An 18,056-nucleotide genomic window follows, 5' to 3' on the forward strand; every position below is an offset into this window, starting at 1 on the left:
CTCGTCCGGACTGATGCCGATTTACTGTGCTAGCCCACTGAGATACCATGCCGCAGTTTAACATGAATACCCTACTCAGACACGGTACACTGACGTCCTTGCCTTAGCCCCTTAATGCCGAGCGCCAGACAGAATAACAAGTACCATCTTTTAACATCTTTTGGTATGACGTGCTAGGAATTGAATCACAGACCTTCCGCTCCTCGGGCCGACGCTCTATCCGATAAACATCAGTGGAGATCCCACGGGGAAAAAATGTTTCTAAAATTTAGAGTATGTTTCCATATATGGAGAACCAAATAACAGAAGATCCGTCTCAAATAGTGACACTGCATAGTTGTCGTGACCTTGCCTCTATCACACGCATATTTTAGACTTCAACGCGATCCAAATTAAACTGACTTCTCTGTGAAAGTTACAGGTGTATAAAGTCTGCACAAATGTTTACTTTTTATAACGACACTCCTTCGCATCTTCACACTTTAAATGAGAAGTAACGCGCCCGCTTGTCGGTAGTATCAGCCAGACAGCCTTGTGGAACACTAGCTGTACTTCTCCTCCTCCAGGTATAGTTGCTGATGTTTCCATGCCGCTGTGTGGCGAATCTTAACTTTTCTTGTCAATACCTCATCCTGGGCCCACTTGCACAAAGCGATCTTAGCGTTAAGACTATTGTAAGCCTATGCTAAAGTATGGGAGTTACGATCATCTTAGCGCTAAGATCGCTTTGTGCAAGTGGGCCCAGCATGGGTTGCTGGGGACCTATTTTAACCCGGAATGCCCATGAGAAGACCAGTATAGGTTGATGGAGACCTATAACCCGGAATCCCCACAGGGACACACTTGCACAAAGCGATCTTAGCGTTAAGACTATTGTAAGCTAAAGTATGGGAGTTACGATCATCTTAGCGCCAATATTGCTTTGTGCAACACAAACGCTTGCCTGTTACTGTACCTATAGTTAATGACAAACCCCTCCAGCAGGTGATCTTTTGTTTGTTTGTTTGTTTGTTTGTTTCTTGTTTAACGCCGCACTCTGCAATATTCCTTCTATATGACGGCGGTCTGTAAATGATCGAGTCTGGACCAGACAAATAAGTAATTGACATCATGAGCATCGATCCACACAATTGGGATCGATGACATGCATCAACCAAGTCAGCGATCCTGACCACCCGATCCCGTTAGTCGTCTTTTACGGCAAGCATGGGTTGCTGAAGACCTATTCTACCCCGGATCTTCACGGGTCAGTTGGTAACTTAAAGGTAGGATAGTTTTATCTAACGAATATCTAAATATCTCTCTCACATCATCACATGAAGGGCAGAATATACTAGGCGCTATCACACCCCCCAACATCAGGTGCTCTATCAAGACCTGTTACCTTCTGTATCTACTGGGCGCTATCAAACTCCCCAACACCAGGTGCTCTATCAAGACCTGTTACCTTCTGTATCTACTGGGCGCTATCAAACTCCCCAACACCAGGTGCTCTGTCAAGACCTGTTACCTTCTGTATCTACTGGGCGCTACCAAACACCCTTACACCAAGTGCGCTGTCCAGACCTGTTACCTTCTGTATCTACTGGGCGCTATCAAACTCCCCCAACACCAGGGCCCACTTGCACAAAGCGATCTTAGCACTAAGACTATTGTAAGCCTATGTTTAAGTATGGGAGTTACGATCATCTTAGCGCTAAGATCGCTTTGTGCAAGTGGGTCCAGGTGCTCTGTCAAGACCTGTTACCTTCTGTATCTACTGGGCGCTACCAAACACCCTAACACCAAGTGCGCTGTCCAGACCTGTTACCTTCTGTATCTACTGGGCGCTATCAAACTCCCCCAACACCAGGTTCGCTGTCCAGACCTGTTACCTTCTGTATCTACTGGGCGCTATCAAACTCCCCAACACCAGGTGCGCTGTCCAGACCTGTTACCTTCTGTATCTACCAGGCGCTATCAAACTCCCCAACACCAGGTGCGCTGTCCAGACCTGTTACCTTCTGTATCTACTGGGCGCTATCAAACTCCCCAACACCAGGTGCGCTGTCCAGACCTGTTACCTTCTGTATCTCCTGGGCCCCGATTATGTTTCTAGGTTTGTCAGCACCATACCCGTGCTCGTGGGTTTCACCGAAGTGGTAAACGTCTGAGACCTGCATCACTTCGGGCTTTCCACCCACATTAAGCTGACACGCCGTCATATAACTGGAATACTGTTAAAAGCGGCGTTTAACCCAACTCACTCACTCACTCACTGTATCTACTTGGCGCTATCAATCTCCCCCAACACCAGGTGCGCTGTCCAGACCTGTTACTTTCTGTATCTACTGAGCGCTGTCAAACTCCCCAACACCAGGTGCGCTGTCCAGACCTGTTACCTTCTGTATCTACTAGGCGCTATCAACCCCCCCCCCCCCCCCCCCCCCCCCCAACACCAGGTGTACTGGGTGCTATGAATCTGTTCCATTTACTATAAATAATGTTCAAACTAAAACTCCATTTTATTAATTTTCAGAACCATGATAGCTTTCCTTGTTCTAATCGGATCTGTAGCAGTTTATGGGTGAGTGGTATAAGTTATAGAATATCAGATCAGATGCAGTTTATCTGCGTGTGGTATAAGCTATATCTCATATGAGATGCAGTTTATAGATGACTGGTATAAGCTAGCATATCAGATGCCGCTTGTAGGTGCGTGGTATATGCTGGATTATCTGGTCAGATGCAGTTTATGGGTGGTATAAACTGGTATATCAGATCAGGTGCAGTTTATGGGTACATTGTCTGAACTAGTATTTCAGATAAGATGCAGTTTATGGGTAAGTGGTATAAACTAGTATATCAGATCAGGTGCAGTTTATGGGTACATTGTCTGAACTAGTATGTCAGATAAGATGCAGTTTATGGGTAAGTGGTATAAACTAGTATATCAGATCAGGTGCAGTTTATGGGTAAGTGGTATAAATAGAGAATCTCACCCGAGTGTCTTTTGATATCAAATATATCAACACGAGCTGATAAAAGTGGAAAAATTCCGAGGCTTGCCGAGGATATTTGCCACTTTTATCAACGAGTGTTGATATATTTCATATCAAAAGACACTCGGGTGAGATTTTATTTATCATCCAACATCATTCTTTCAACTTTTTCAATTTGTAGACAGTAATTAGCAGTGTCTTCGGTATAAAAAGTACTGCAAACAGCTTCAGTAGCAGAGCCATTAGTGATGTCATTTGATTGTGACGTCATGGTAACCAGCGATGTCACAATGGTCTGCAAAGCATTATGATGTAATTTCATTGCAGCGATATCTAAAGTGTAGATATCGCTTGATCTCATCCAAGAGATATCTCCTGTGGGAGCCAGTTTTAGATGATAAACTAGTATATCAGATCAGGTGCAGTTTATTGGTAAGTGGTATAAACTAGTATATCAGATCAGGTGCAGTTTATGGGTACATTGTCTAAATCATTTATCAGATCAGGTGCAGTTTATGGGTGGATGGTATAAACTAGTATATCAGATCAGATGCAGTTTATCGGTACATTGTCTAAATCATTTATCAGATCAGGTGCAGTTAATGGGTGGATGGTATAAACTAGTATATCAGATCAGATGCCGTTTATGGGTACATTGTCTTAATTATTTATCAGATCAGGTGCAGTTTATGGGTGGATGGTATAAACTAGTATATCAGATCAGATGCAGTTTATGGGTACATTGTCTTAATTATTTATCAGATCAGGTGCAGTTTATGGATGGGTGGTATAAACTAGTATATCAGATCAGGTGCAGTTTATGGGTACATTGTCTTAATTATTTATCAGATCAGGTGCAGTTTATGGGTGGATGGTATAAACTAGTATATCAGATCAGATGCCGTTTATGGGTACATTGTCTTAATTATTTATCAGATCAGGTGCAGTTTATGGGTGGGTGGTATAAACTAGTATATCAGATCAGATGCAGTTGGTTGTCCGCACCATTACCCGTTCGTGGGAAACGTCTTGGGCACGTTTGCATTCACATTTCCTCCAGCCCACTTTAGAACTGGAATAATTTTGAAAGAAGCCCCAACTCATCGGGGGCTTCTCTGCCTGCAGAAAACATGGCCACAACCACTCCTGCATCCACACCAACCATGACCATCTACTGTCGAGCCAGGTGGTCAGCAACGTCATCGCCGACATTGACAAAGATGGCGACGGCATTGTGGAGCCAACCGAGGTCCAGCACTTCGTCGCCGGATATGACCTTGACAGTAGGATAATCATTATGATAAGAATCGGTGCCCTTTAACCTATGCTTGTTGCAAGAGTCGACTGAAGTGTCGGTTGATTTGTTGTTTTACGTCGCACTCAACAATATTCCAGCTATATGACGGCGGTCTGTAAATAATCGAGTCTGGAGCAGACAATCCAGTGATTGATATCATGAGCATCGATCCACAAAATTGGGATGACCTGCATCAACCAAGTCAGCAAGTCGGACAACCCGATCCCGATAGTCGCCTCTTACCGATTGAAGTTGATCGCGTGGTTAAGCTCGATGCCATGGCCAATTTCGCGTCGTTGCTCAAGCTTTCTGTCATTGGTTTGCCTGAATATGAAATCCTTAAAGGGACGTAATCGCCCTTTGGTAATATAAAAAATATAATTCAAAGCGCGACAATGCAACAAATGGCCAAAATGTCGCGTTCTCGCGTTGTCGCATTGTTGCGCTTTGGTTAATTTTAATACTTTTCGATGTTTCCCTGAGGGCGACAATGCGACAATGTCCCTTCTTGGATTCCATACCTGACCCTCGATTATTTTCAGGCCATTTTGATACAGCTGGCATATTGGTAACAAATATAGTTTCCATCAACCATGTCTTACCTAAATCGTCATCAATCAGTCAATTTGACATCCTATTTCCTAGTAGGGGCAGTACCGTAAACCCCCAAATAACGGCAAGGGACCCAAGACTGTATTTTGCCAATGTTGATCGCATCTCAAGAAGGGACTGGCCATTTGATAGTCTGGATATTTAGAGAATAATCAACGAGCTACGAGAAACAGATAATTCTGAGTCTTGAGTAGCTAAAAGAAATATAATTAAGAATAAAGACTGCTCTACCCCATGTGTAGTGTATAAAGTATAGTTTTGCTGCTTGCGTCAATGAGCTTTGGCATCATGATAGTTCAGGGCAAAACAATACTTTATTACACAACACATGGGGGTAGGGCAAACTTTATTACTTTTCAAAGAGGCCGACTTTAAGACTAACCTCATGTTATATTGAAGCTGGGTTTAAAATCAAATCTGTAATGACCAGTTACGTAAACTTAAAATCCTCGAACAGGTCTCATTGTCGGGCTCTTCCACCTAATTGCCTGCACCCTCACGTTAAGAGGCATATTTTACGTTTGAGACATAATAATACACCACTAAAATGGGATGTTTTATTATTTGAATATGTCATATTACATTGTTTGTTTACCCATAATCTTATACAACAATAAGTGGATTTTTTAAATTTAAGTTTTCATATTAATTTGCTTCAATTTAATCACGTGACTCCAACAGCGGCCGTTTTGCTTGACTTTAGTATGTTGCTAAATGCCGTATGCTGACTAACAGGTGGTTATGAAACCTATCAAGGATTGCTCATTCAGCATCTTCCCGAGGCAAGAGAGTTAACTGACTTTAAAAGTCCAGTTAAAACCCTTGCCGAATCAGGCTGGAATTCCTGGGCACGATCGTAGCGTCACCAGTGGCTGTTACGAGTTATGTCCCTTCTATGCCTCTCCTATGGATCAATCAGATTCCACCTCTCGTATCACTTGCGTTTGCTTCAAACAAAATGGCGGCGCCCAGTCAAGAGGATATGATCGACAATCAATATCTATATTGTGATCAAACGAGTCTTACATCGCGAAGTACATCGAATCACGTGAGGACCTTGATTGAAAACTTGAAAAGATTTGGAAAATATCTGTTTGACAACGAGTTGGCGGTGCACATGCTGTGCAAATCCTGCAATCGACCAAAATCTGCATGACAGTTTACGAACCGGTTTTGGATTTCGGTGCGCGATTTTGATTGGACTATGCATAGGCACGTTAGTCCAGCCAAAATATAACTCTAAACCTGCAGCCCAGTTCGGCAAGGGTGGAAACTGGACTTTTATAGTCAGTTAACTCTCTTGCCTCGTGAAGATGCTCTTTCCCTTACCCAGAGACAGACATAATTCCTAGAGCACCAACGCCCGCCTCGGACAGTTTCAGACTGCTTTGGCACGGGCACGGGTGTATGTATGTTTGGGAGATGCCTGCGGCATGATATATGACTGACATCATCTTGACATATTTCTTCCCACGTAATATTATTCAAATATACTGAACCAAATTACAAACTTCACAATCCTAAGGGGCGGTCGTGTAGCCTGTTGGTTAAAGCGTTCGCTCGTCACGCTGAAGACCCGGGTTCGATTCCCGACATGGGTGCAATGTGTGAAGCCCATTTCTGGTGTCCCCCGCCGTGATATTGCTGGAATATTGCTGAAAGCGGCGTAAAATCAAACTCACTCACTCACTCACAATCCTAAAATTTTAACATTTTGACCAGTTATCATTGTTGGCCCTTATTGTGTATTTAAACAGTAATGGCCACGTATTGTCTTCAGATAACACAGGTGCAGGTGAATCGATCAAAATCATCATGGCAAAAGTGTTTTTTCACGTGCAACTGGTCACGTGGCCATAATACCGCACGTGTTTTCAGCCATACTTGTTAGCAGTCATTAACAAAAAAAGAAAAACACAAGAAAACAAAAGTCTTTACGGTCATTTGTCATGCCACGCCTTTCAAATGTGCAACGTGAACGTGCCATTGGCATGTTGCAGACGGGAACGTCCGTAGCTGAAGTCTCAAGGACGATGGGTAATAAATTAACCGTTGTAGTCGACGGACTGTTCATGATTTACAGACGCGTCTACAGCAAACGGGTACCACCGCTGATCGCCCTCGGCCAGGTTGACCACGTGTGACGTCACATGCAGAGGATCGTCAGATTGTCTTACGTCACCTCCGTAACCGATTTTTGACGGCTACATCAACCAGAAATGAACTGTTTAGGGGTTTAGCGCAAACTGTTCGAAACCGTCTGAGAACTGCTCACCTTCAAGCACTACGGCCATACTGCATTACACAGACGTCAACCTCAGTTGTGGGCACAGCGGCACTTACGATGGACTCAGAGGAATTGGAATCAAGTCGTTTTCAGTGATGAATCCCGATTTAATCTTCGATTTGCTGATGGTAGGTCGAGGGTGTGGAGGCGCCGTCATGAACGTTACGCCCAGTGTTGTGTACAGGAAGTTGACAGATTTCGAGGCGGAAGTGTCATGGTGTGGGGTGCTTTCTGTGGCAATGCACGTTCCAGGCTTCTTGTCATCCGTGGAAACCTCAACGCTGCTGCTTACCGCGACAAGGTACTGGCACCCGAACTTCTGCCTTTTATGGCAGCACATGGACCAGGTTTGATCTTCCAACATGACAATGCCAGACCCCACACAGCAATTTTGACAAGGAATTTCCTTACGAATAGGAGAGTCAAGGTCTCCCGACCTCAATCCCATCGAACACGTCTGGGATGCTCTTGGCAGAAGTCTGCGCACTCTCCAGAACCAACCACAGAATTTGCAAGATCTTGGCACCATTTTGCAGCAACAATGGCGTCGTCTTCGTGTTCACAAACATCACAAGGTCCATGCGGAGGCGTTGTGTGGCAGTTGTCAACGCACATGGTGTCCATACACGCTACTGAACTTGTGTGCCATCATCAGATTCTCGTGCTTGGGACTTATGATTTAAACTGTTGATGTTATTACCGAATACCGTAGGTGCTTGGAACAAACTATAGTTACCGCCGTTAATTAAAATCCTTCTTTGGACATAAATGATTAAAAATTACCTTCTCTGATACATTTGTCCGTTCTATATCATATATGGGATTAGTTTTAAAATGTAAAGTTTATAATTTGACTCAGTATATTTTGCAAGTTTAAAGAAACTCCTTAACCGAAAATTGACGTGGATGCGCCATCTTGCATGACAATAATGAAAGAACGGTGTTACCAAGGATGGAACTTGAACAGCGCCATGACGTCAGTCCATTATGACGTAATTCAAAAAGTGTACTTTGTCGCAGGTACACTTCACTGAAGGATGCCTATTGTTCAGATGACGTGATGTAATCAATGTGTGTCGCGATGAACAATGGATGACGTTATATCGGCTTTTACTCAACAGTAAAGCGTTGTGACGTATTATGGCTTCAAATGAACACCCAACATTGAGAATCGCTGAATGCACATGTGCAATTATCGGAAGGCGTTTACACACGATCCTTCGACCCGTATGTGTAATATAATATAATTTTACACAAAACAAACCTGTTTGCTGGAAATGCTTGATAGTATGTTGTAAAAGGACATTGTGTGCCTTGAAGCAGTATTCTGTGTCTGACAAGAATTCAAGTGTATGATATTTGTACATGCATAATGATAAATACCCTGGCCCCATTCGACACCGTAGCTTCCTTAGTCACCAACTCTCTCTCTCTCTCTCTCTCTCTCTCTCTCTCTCTCTCTCTCTCTCTCTCTCTCTCTCTCGCTCTCTCTCTCTCTTACACTAACTCTCTCTCTCTCTCTCTCTCTTTCACTCTCTCTCTCTCTCTCTCTCTCTCGCTCTCTCTCTCTCTTACACTAACTTAGCACAGAACGCATCATGAGTGAAAAATATTGGTGCAGAAAATATTTGAAAGATAATTATGCCTTAGGTTTAACGAAAACATTATGTTGTTTCAGAAAACGGCAATATCACAGAGAGTGAGTTTACACTACAATGGCATCGGCACTACCTCGACGTTCGCGACTTTGTCGGCTACCTCTTCCAAAATTTCGACATGAACAACGACATGCGTCTGACCGACAGTGACCTCGTCGCTTGGTCAAAAAATCTCGACACTGACGGTGGGTGTGCATTCATGTCTCTTTTATGTTACAGGAAGGGGGGGGGGGGAGGGGACAATACCTCTCTGCGTGTAGATCTGCGAACACACCCATAACAGGTCACATTACATGAATCTTGAGGTACTTAACGCCCAATCAAAGTGAAGGATTTGTAGGTTCTTGATCCAATCAGATTCCACCTTTCCAAAGCAGTTCGGCTTCGTGTCTTTACCCCCTAATTCGGAAATTTCGGTTTCTTCAAATGAAAACACAGGACACAAATAGTCCTTCATTGTTTCTCACTTTGTCGCCAGTTTCAGAAAATGTGAAAACTTTGGCCTTGACAGTCTCTAAAACAGATGGAATGGCTGAACATATTAGTTGTCTCCCCTCTCTGTAACCCTTGACAACGGTTTATGTATTGCAGGAAATGGGGAAATCTCGATCGCAGAGTTCAGGACCTACATGATGAACGTAAGTCATGTAACAATACATTTTTGAGTGATACCCTGATACCTATCTGCCAACAATTTTACCTTCTTCTGAAGAGTTAGGCACCGTCAGTATGACCCATGCTAAAACAAAATGGCAGCCGAGATGGGCATCTTCCTTAAAAGGACGTATTCTGTTTGGCATCGATCCTTTTGTCACTAAATTACACATAACTAGAAATAATCAGAGAGAGGATGTTCTCTTAACCAGACTTCGTCTTGGGCATTGTGGTCTTGGAGCTTATCTAAATGCTATTGATAAAGACATTTCTGCACATTGTACAGTGTGTAATCAGCTTGATAATGTAGCTCATTTTGTATTGCCAACAGTATGTTAATCAGCGTAAGGCAATGGTGGAGTCTCTAACAGTATTCAATATTGACTTCTCATTGTCTGGTATTTTATGTTCTAGGAATATTGTTCACCAATTCAGAATGTCATTCTCGCTTACATTAAAGCGTGTGGCAGTATTGATACTTTATAAAAGATCTAGGTACTTAGCAAACCTTTATTATGGGCAAGGTGTAAATGGGCCTAGATGCCCGAACACCTATAAAACATTTTAATGATCAATCATCACCTGTCTGCCAAGTTTATTTGAAGCAGATAAGTCAACTCTGAGTGTAACTAGGTTTAATGTAATAACAAATCCAAAATAAATATCAAAAGGCAATCATAAACATCGACAATTAAAACCTAACGTCGAAAATGACCTGAAAATAGAAATTCCATAATGGTGTGCAACAATCTGATAAATTACAACCAAGGAGGCCACACCTCAACCAACAGGTAGTCATTTTGGTAACTTTGGTAACCAAAACGTCATTTACTTACGAATGGCAACTGAAATTCCGTCACCAAGTTGGTTGGTTGGTTTGTTGTTTAACGCCGCACTCAGCAAAAATAAATAAATTGAACGACAATATATGGTCATGCATTACTTTTCATTCTGCTTTCTGTCCCGCTGGCATGTTTGTTTGTTGTTTAACGCCGCTCTCAGCAATATTCCAGCTATATGACGGTGGTCTGTAAATGACCGAATCTGGACCAGACAATCCAGTGATTAATATCATGAGCATCGATGCACGATCGATGACATGTAGCAGCCACGTCAGCGAGCCTGACCACCCGATCCCGTTAGTCGCCTTTCACGACAAGCATAATCGCTTTTTACGGCAAGCATGGGTTGCTGAAGACCTATTCTACCCCGGATCTTCAAGGGTCAAGGATATATCTCGTATACATCTCTGACAAAATGGCGAAGGTGTCCGGTAAAAGGATTCTTTTCAGCACATTGGATCCAGATACATCGTTCATGATTACTTCACAACAGATTGAATAACAAAGTACAACGATTTTCATTTAGGAATATGTTTTATTAAAACGTATTTAAGAAACATACGACGAGTGGGGGTTGGTTATCGTACAATAAAACACTGCAGGGGGAATAAACCATGACGGGCGCATCCTCTAGTATCATAGTGTCTCAACCCTCACCCCCCCCCCCCCCCCCCCCCCCCCCCCCCCTCCCGCTTCCCGCACACACACACTACCCCCCACAAACCCCACCCCCTTCCCAAATGTAACATTTGTTTATGACCCCGTCCTTTAATTAATGACCAGTACCCACAAAATGTTCAAATTTCTACCACATTATTTGAAAAAAACTATTATTTTTTCATGCCGACCCCCCACTTTCTCCGTGTAACTTTTCCATGAACCCAAGTAACCCCCTCCCCCTCTCTTCCCCCACCCATATGTCTGGGAGAGGCGTGAACCACTCACTATGTCACTATGAGACGTGTTAACACTTCGTATGTTTCAGCTCTACACCAACTGTGTTACAGCTCACGCCAACTGATGTCCACTGTGAAATAAAACATCGTGATCGACATTCCAAATGTGTTTTGTTTGTCAGAGTGGGTAGGAGGGGTCCCACTGTGTTGGTCGACTATGAAGATGAGCTGATGACGTGCGAAGGTCCGGTGTTGTGAGGGCCCTATATTTGGACCACTGGATCTGCGTAGATAGGACATGAGAAAACATTTACATACTACAATGAAAGCCACCAATTGTGGGTTTTTTTATTAATCAGAATTACAATACTTCCATGTTTTGGATTTATGACAACACACTCTACAAAGTGTGAAGGTTTTCAGGATGCGTATCAATAACAAACACACCCACACACTTACTAACACTAACACACACAGACTCACTCACTCACACACACACACTAACACACAGACATACTAAATTACGCTTGCACTCACACGCCGTACACACACACACCAACACACAAACACACTCCCACTCAGACACACTCACACACACGTCACATACACACACTCACACATACACGCGTGCGCACGCACGCACGCACACATACACACTCACACACACTCACACATACACGCGTGCGCACGCACGCACATACACACACTCACTCACACGCACACACACATACACACATACATTCACACATACTCACACACTCATACACACTATCACATACACACACACTCACATTAACTAACAAACACACATACACACACTCACACATACATGCGTGCGAACGCACGCACACACACACACACACACTCACACATACACGCGTGCGCACGCACGCACACACACACTCACACACACACCCTCACACACACACACACTCACAACTCATGGTTTCTACATAGAACGCTCCAGGTGGGGATGCGATAGTTCGACCCGGCAGTACAGACTGCGATCACGTTCTAAGTGAAGCTTTTATGACCCATTACACAGTTATCATGGTCACGGCCTATTGCTTATAAATGACATTGGTTGAAGTAACTAGTAACACACAGAGATAGTCCATGTGAGATAGTGACACTCCGTTAATTCCTGTTGCCTGGTCCAGGATCAAGTTTTGACCAAAGACTTCATGATGATTAGTTTCTGGTAACATGGGAATAGCCAGAGACGTACACACAGCTGAGATTTGTTTATAACACTGATGACAGTGCAGGGTCCGTAAATATTGATTATATATCATTTTGACGAATATTTAACATTAATATGCTGAACCGGAAAAGAAACGTCACCCCAAGTAACATTGCATGAAAAGTTGTCGTTTAAATATCTGGGTAATTTTTTATTTTTAAAAATTTAACATTACGTTGTCCGGAAAAATGAAATTGATGATAAAAATACAAAGCAGATGACAATAAAACCGATCGCCCAAACGCATCACGGCAACGGTCATGGTAACGTGAGTTCCGTGCAAATTGAAATGCACATGCGTTCCCCCATTTCTTGCCCAATAAAAATCCAGCCAGATCGGATAACATTGGTTCGTTATTGAATTGCTACCACATGCCAAGATTGACAAGAGAATCAGCGACACCAAGACCTTGGTAGCCAATACATTTCAAGTCCACGTAAGGACCATATACAGGCTCCAGCAACGGTACCAGACCACCAACACAACAGATGACCGACCACGTAGTGGAAGACCAAGAGTCACCGCCCGACGTCAGGATCGTCAGATTGTACGACAGCATCTTCAAGATCGCTTTGTTACTGCTGCGGAAACTGCTCGACAGACCATGGGGACACACCAGCGACACATTATTGCGGACACCGTGCGTCGACGATTGACGAGAAGACACCTCCACTGTCACAGGTCACACCGAGGACCCATTCTGACACCACGTCATCGCCGGGACCGTCTTCAGTGGGCAACACAGCACCAGCATTGGCGCCACCAGCAATGGAGAAGAGTCCTCTTCTCAGACGACAGTCGTTACTGTATCTCAACAGCAGATGGCAGAGAGGGAGTCTGGCGACGCTGTGTTGTTGAGAGAGGCTCGTGGGGTGGTCAGAGCATCATGGTGTGGAGTGGAATTGGTCTTGCACAGAAGGTCGGCCCTGTGGTCTTCCAGAACAACGGTCCAGGGAGAGGCAATGGTGTCACAGCAGCTCGGTACATTGATCAAGTCTTGAGACCACACGCCATACCTCATTTCGCACGTCGCCGCAACCACGAGTTTCAGCATAACAACGCCCGTGCCCACACTGCGAGAGTAGCAAGAGACTTTCTCCAGCAGAATGGCATCAAAACCATGCAGTGGTCTGCCATCAGTCCCGACTTAAATCCAATTGAGCACCTGTGGGACGAGCTTCAAAGACGGCTGAATGACGTCCGACCAAGGCCGACAACTGCAGCTGAACTGCGTCAGGCGTTCCTCAGAGTGTGGGCTCAAGTGCCTATGGCCTTCATCAACCGCCTCAACCATTCCATGTATCGACGTTGCACGGCAGTCATCAATACACATGGCGGACACACGAGATACTGACTTGTGAGGCCATCTTCTCAGAGACTAGAAGTTGTGTTTCACTTTAAGAACATTTGAGACATTAATTTCAACCTTGATGATCAGTTTTGCCAAGTTTCATCTTTTAAATATGTCTCAAAGTATGTTTACAGTGTTTGGACAAATGAGGTTTCTCATATATCTATCCATGGTGACGTTTCCTTTGCGGTTCAGTATATTTGTCGAGTACACATTCTTCCGTGGGTACAACGATAAGTTCTATTATGTTTAACTTAAAGCTACTTAAAGCGTGTATTATATCTCCATCTAGTTGGATATATCCTACAATGACACTAAAAATATCTCTCCAATCAAATTACTCTCATAAGAGAGAAAAATGATGTGCCGATTTGTGATACGAGAGATTGATATGGTGACGTCACTTCCGAAACGAAACGTTGATGGTTAATGGGTCCAGGGTATATATCACAAAGGATGGATATATAGTACCCTGGATAATTGAGGATGACCTGCATCCACAACACAACCTCATCATGACACCAACTACATCTGCAGCCAACACTACACAGACTGGACACGTCTTAGAGATATAACGAGCGCTTCTAGCAATGTTGATTTAGTTCTCTTTGTTTTAGTTTGTTTGCCTGTTTAGCGCCGCACTCGTCAATACTCTAAGTCTATGATGGGGGTCTGTAATGGTCGAATCTGGACCAGACAAGCCGGTGATTGACATCATGAGCATCGGTATTTGATATTATGATCAACGTCCTCGTAGACAGGATACGATGACATGGTATCAACCAAATCACCGAGCCTGACCTCCCGATCCATTTTGTCGCCTCTCCAATGTTGCGTGGGACGAAATCCGAACGGGACGATAACTAGGCCTATAATACTCAGGTCTTATAGTGATGCAGTAGGAATACATTAGAACACGGATATTGCGAACAAACGGATATAGCGAACAAACGGATACAACAAACTGTTACAAAATCCCCGATTTATCTCCTATATAATATCATATAAAATTTACGTATATAACGAACTTTCTACAGCGAACTAACGGATACAGCGAACTGATATCTGATGACCGAAAAGCCCATCTATCACTAATTAGTGACGTGTATAGCGAACTGAGAAATCTCACTCAGTGTATCAGGGGGCACGGGTGGCCCAGTCGTCTAAGGCGCTGCGATTCGCTGTGCAGAGTTGCGTCCCTTGGGCAAGCCAGAAACCTATGATTGTGAGTTCGAATCCCGGTTCGCCCCGAGGTTTGTCAGCACCATACCTGTGCTCGTCGGTTTCACCGAAGGGGTAAACGTCTGAGACCTGCATCACTTCGGGCTTTCCTCCCACCTTAAGCTGACACGCCGCGATATAACTGGAATACTGTTAAAAGCGGCATTAAACCCAACTCACTCACTCACTCAATGTATCGGAATAACGATGTGTACATGCGACACGTCTTGTATATACAGAAGCTTCACATCATCCTCCAAAATCACGTTGCGTGTCCCACACTACAAAGATGGTGTTTCAACATTTGCTTTTATCTAAACATGTAGTCCATGACCTCTGCTCGCGACAGTGTGTGAGGCAATCAAACAGCTGTGAACTAGAGTAGGCTGCGCAGCATTCCTTTCCAACACATTTCATAAGAGATAATACTTCCAGTGTAATCTAATGTAATATTTTCACGTCGAAGTACATGCCTGGCAGTCGTGACCACCTCCAGCACCACGTGTACTGTCAACATTTGCTAGTTCTTGTATATACCCATCCCTCGTCACCACCTCCAGCACCACGTGTACTGTCAGCACTTGCTAGTTCTTGTACATACCCAGACCTCGTCACCTCCTTGTATATACCAAGAACTCGTCACCTCCTCTAACACCACCTGTACTGTCAACACTTGCTAGTTCTTGTATATACCCAGACCTCGTCACCTCCTTGTATATACCAAGAACCCGTCATCTCCTCTAACACCACCTGTACTGACCACACTTGCTAGTTGTTGTATATACCCAGACCTCGTCACCTCCTTGTATATACCAAGAACTCGTCACCTCCTCTAACACCACCTGTACTGTCAACACTTGCTAGTTCTTGTATATACACAGCCCTCGTCACCTCCACTTATACCACGTGTACTATCAACACTTGCTAGTTCTTGTATGTACCCAGCTCTCGTCACCTCCTCTCATACCACGTGTTATGTCCACACTTGCTAGTTCTTGTATATACCCAGCCCTCGTCACCATCTCCAACACCACGTTAGCTGTCAACACTTGCTAGTTCTTGTATATACCAAGAACTCGTCACCTCCTCTAATACCAAGTGTACTGTCAACACTTGCTAGTTCTTGTATATACCCAGACCTCGTCATCCCTTCTAACAACCTGTCCTGTTAACACTTGCTAGTTCGTGTATATACCCAGCCCTCGTCACCTCCTCTAACACCACCTGTACTGTGAACAATTGCTTGTTCTTGTTTATACCCAGCCCTCGTCACCACCTCTAACACCACGTGTACTGTCAACACTTGCTAGTTTTTGTATATACCTAGGCCTCGTCACCTTCTCTAACACCACCTGTACTGTGAACACTTTCTAGTTCTTGTATATACCCAACCCTCGTCATCACCTCTAACACCACGTGTACTGTCAATACTTGCTAGTTCTTGTATAAAATCAACCCTCGTCACCTCCTCTAATACCACGTGTACTGTCCACACTTGCTAGTTCTTGTATATACCCAGCCCTCGTCACCATCTCCAACACCACGTTAGCTGTCAACACTTGCTAGTTCTTGTATATACCCAGACATCGTCACCACCTCTTACACCACGTGTGCTGTCAACACTTGCTAGTTCTTGTATATACCCAGACCTCGTCATCCCTTCTAACAACCTGTCCTGTTAACACTTGCTAGTTCTTGTATATACTCAGCCCTCGTCACCTCCTCTAATACCACGTGAACTGTCATCACTTGCTAGTTCTTGTATATACCCAGCCCTCGTCACCTCCTCTAATACCAAGTGTACTGTCAACACATCTTAGTTCTTGTATATACCAAGACCTCGTCATCCCTTCTAACAACCTGTCCTGTTAACACTTGCTAGTTCTTGTATATACCCAGCCCTCGTCACCTCCTTTAATACCACGTGTACTGTGAACAATTGCTTGTTCTTGTTTATACCCAGCCCTCGTCACCATCTCCAACACAACGTTAGCTGTCAACACTTGCTAGTTCTTGTATATACCCAGACATCGTCACCAACTCTTACACCACCTGTACTGTCAACACTTGCTAGTTCTTGTATATACCCAGCCCTCGTCACCACCTCTAACACCACGTGTACTGTCAACACTTGCTAGTTCTTGTATATACCCAGACATCGTCACCACCTCTTATACCACGTGTGCTTTCAACACTTCCTAGTTTTTGTATATACCTAGCCCTCGTCACCTTCTCTAACACCACGTGTACTGTCAACACTGTCTAGTTCTTGTATATACCCAGACCTCTTCACCTCCTCTCATACCACGTGTACTGTCAACACTTGCTAGTTCTTGTATATACCCAGCCCTCTTAACCTCCTCTAACACCACCTGTACTGTCAACACTTGCTAGTTCTTGTATATACCCAGACATCGTCACCACCTCTTATACCACGTGTGCTTTCAACACTTCCTAGTTCTTGTATATACCAAGACCTCGTCACCTCCTCTAACGCCACGTGTACTGTCAACACTTGCTAGTTCTTGTATATACCCAGCCCTCGTCACCACCTCTAACACCACCTGTACTGTGAACACTTGCTTGTTCTTGTTTATACCCAGCCCTCGTCACCACCTCTAACACCACGTGTACTGTCAACACTTGACTAGTTTTTGTATATACCTAGACCTCGTCACCTCCTCTAACAAAACGTGTACTGTCAATACTTGCTAGTTCTTGTATAAAGCCAGCCCTCGTCACCTCCTCTAATACCACGTGTACTGTCAATACTTGCTAGTTCTTGTATAAAGCCAGCCCTCGTCACCTCCTCTAATACCACGTGTACTGTCAACACTTGCTAGTTCTTGTATATACCCAGCCCTCGTCACCTCCTCTAACACCACGTGTACTGTCAATACTTGCTAGTTCTTGTATATACCCAACCTCGTCATCTCCTCTAACACCACGAGTGCTTTCAACACTTGTTAAAGTACGGTCGGAAATGGCAGAAAACTGCTTTTGCCTGTTAAAT

General features: G+C 44.0%; 1 protein-coding gene across 1 annotated transcript; it reads left to right on the plus strand.

Moving 5' to 3' along the window:
• The first annotated feature begins 430 nt into the window (after positions 1 to 430).
• LOC124135231 (calcium-dependent protein kinase 31-like) lies at positions 431 to 11,388 on the plus strand. The gene is made up of 6 exons (XM_046500497.2): positions 431 to 566; positions 2,519 to 2,566; positions 4,107 to 4,264; positions 8,856 to 9,020; positions 9,427 to 9,473; positions 11,317 to 11,388. Exons 2-6 carry the CDS (start codon positions 2,523 to 2,525, stop codon positions 11,350 to 11,352), a joined length of 450 nt encoding a protein of 149 aa, XP_046356453.2. The 5' UTR covers positions 431 to 566; positions 2,519 to 2,522; the 3' UTR covers positions 11,353 to 11,388.
• Positions 11,389 to 18,056: the final 6,668 nt, after the last annotated feature.

Source organism: Haliotis rufescens, unplaced genomic scaffold (assembly GCF_023055435.1).
Source record: "Haliotis rufescens isolate VD_foot unplaced genomic scaffold, xgHalRufe1.0.p SCAF_99, whole genome shotgun sequence".
Taxonomy (NCBI): Eukaryota; Metazoa; Mollusca; class Gastropoda; order Lepetellida; family Haliotidae; genus Haliotis; species Haliotis rufescens.

Coding starts and splice junctions, on each gene's coding strand:
- LOC124135231 (XM_046500497.2), top strand. CDS start 2,523: ATGATAGCTTTCCTTGTTCTAATCGGATCTGTAGCAGTTTATGG. Junction 4,265..8,855: donor CGCCGGATATGACCTTGACA/GTAGGATAATCA, acceptor ATGTTGTTTCAG/AAAACGGCAATATCACAGAG. Junction 9,474..11,316: donor TCAGGACCTACATGATGAAC/GTAAGTCATGTA, acceptor CGTATGTTTCAG/CTCTACACCAACTGTGTTAC.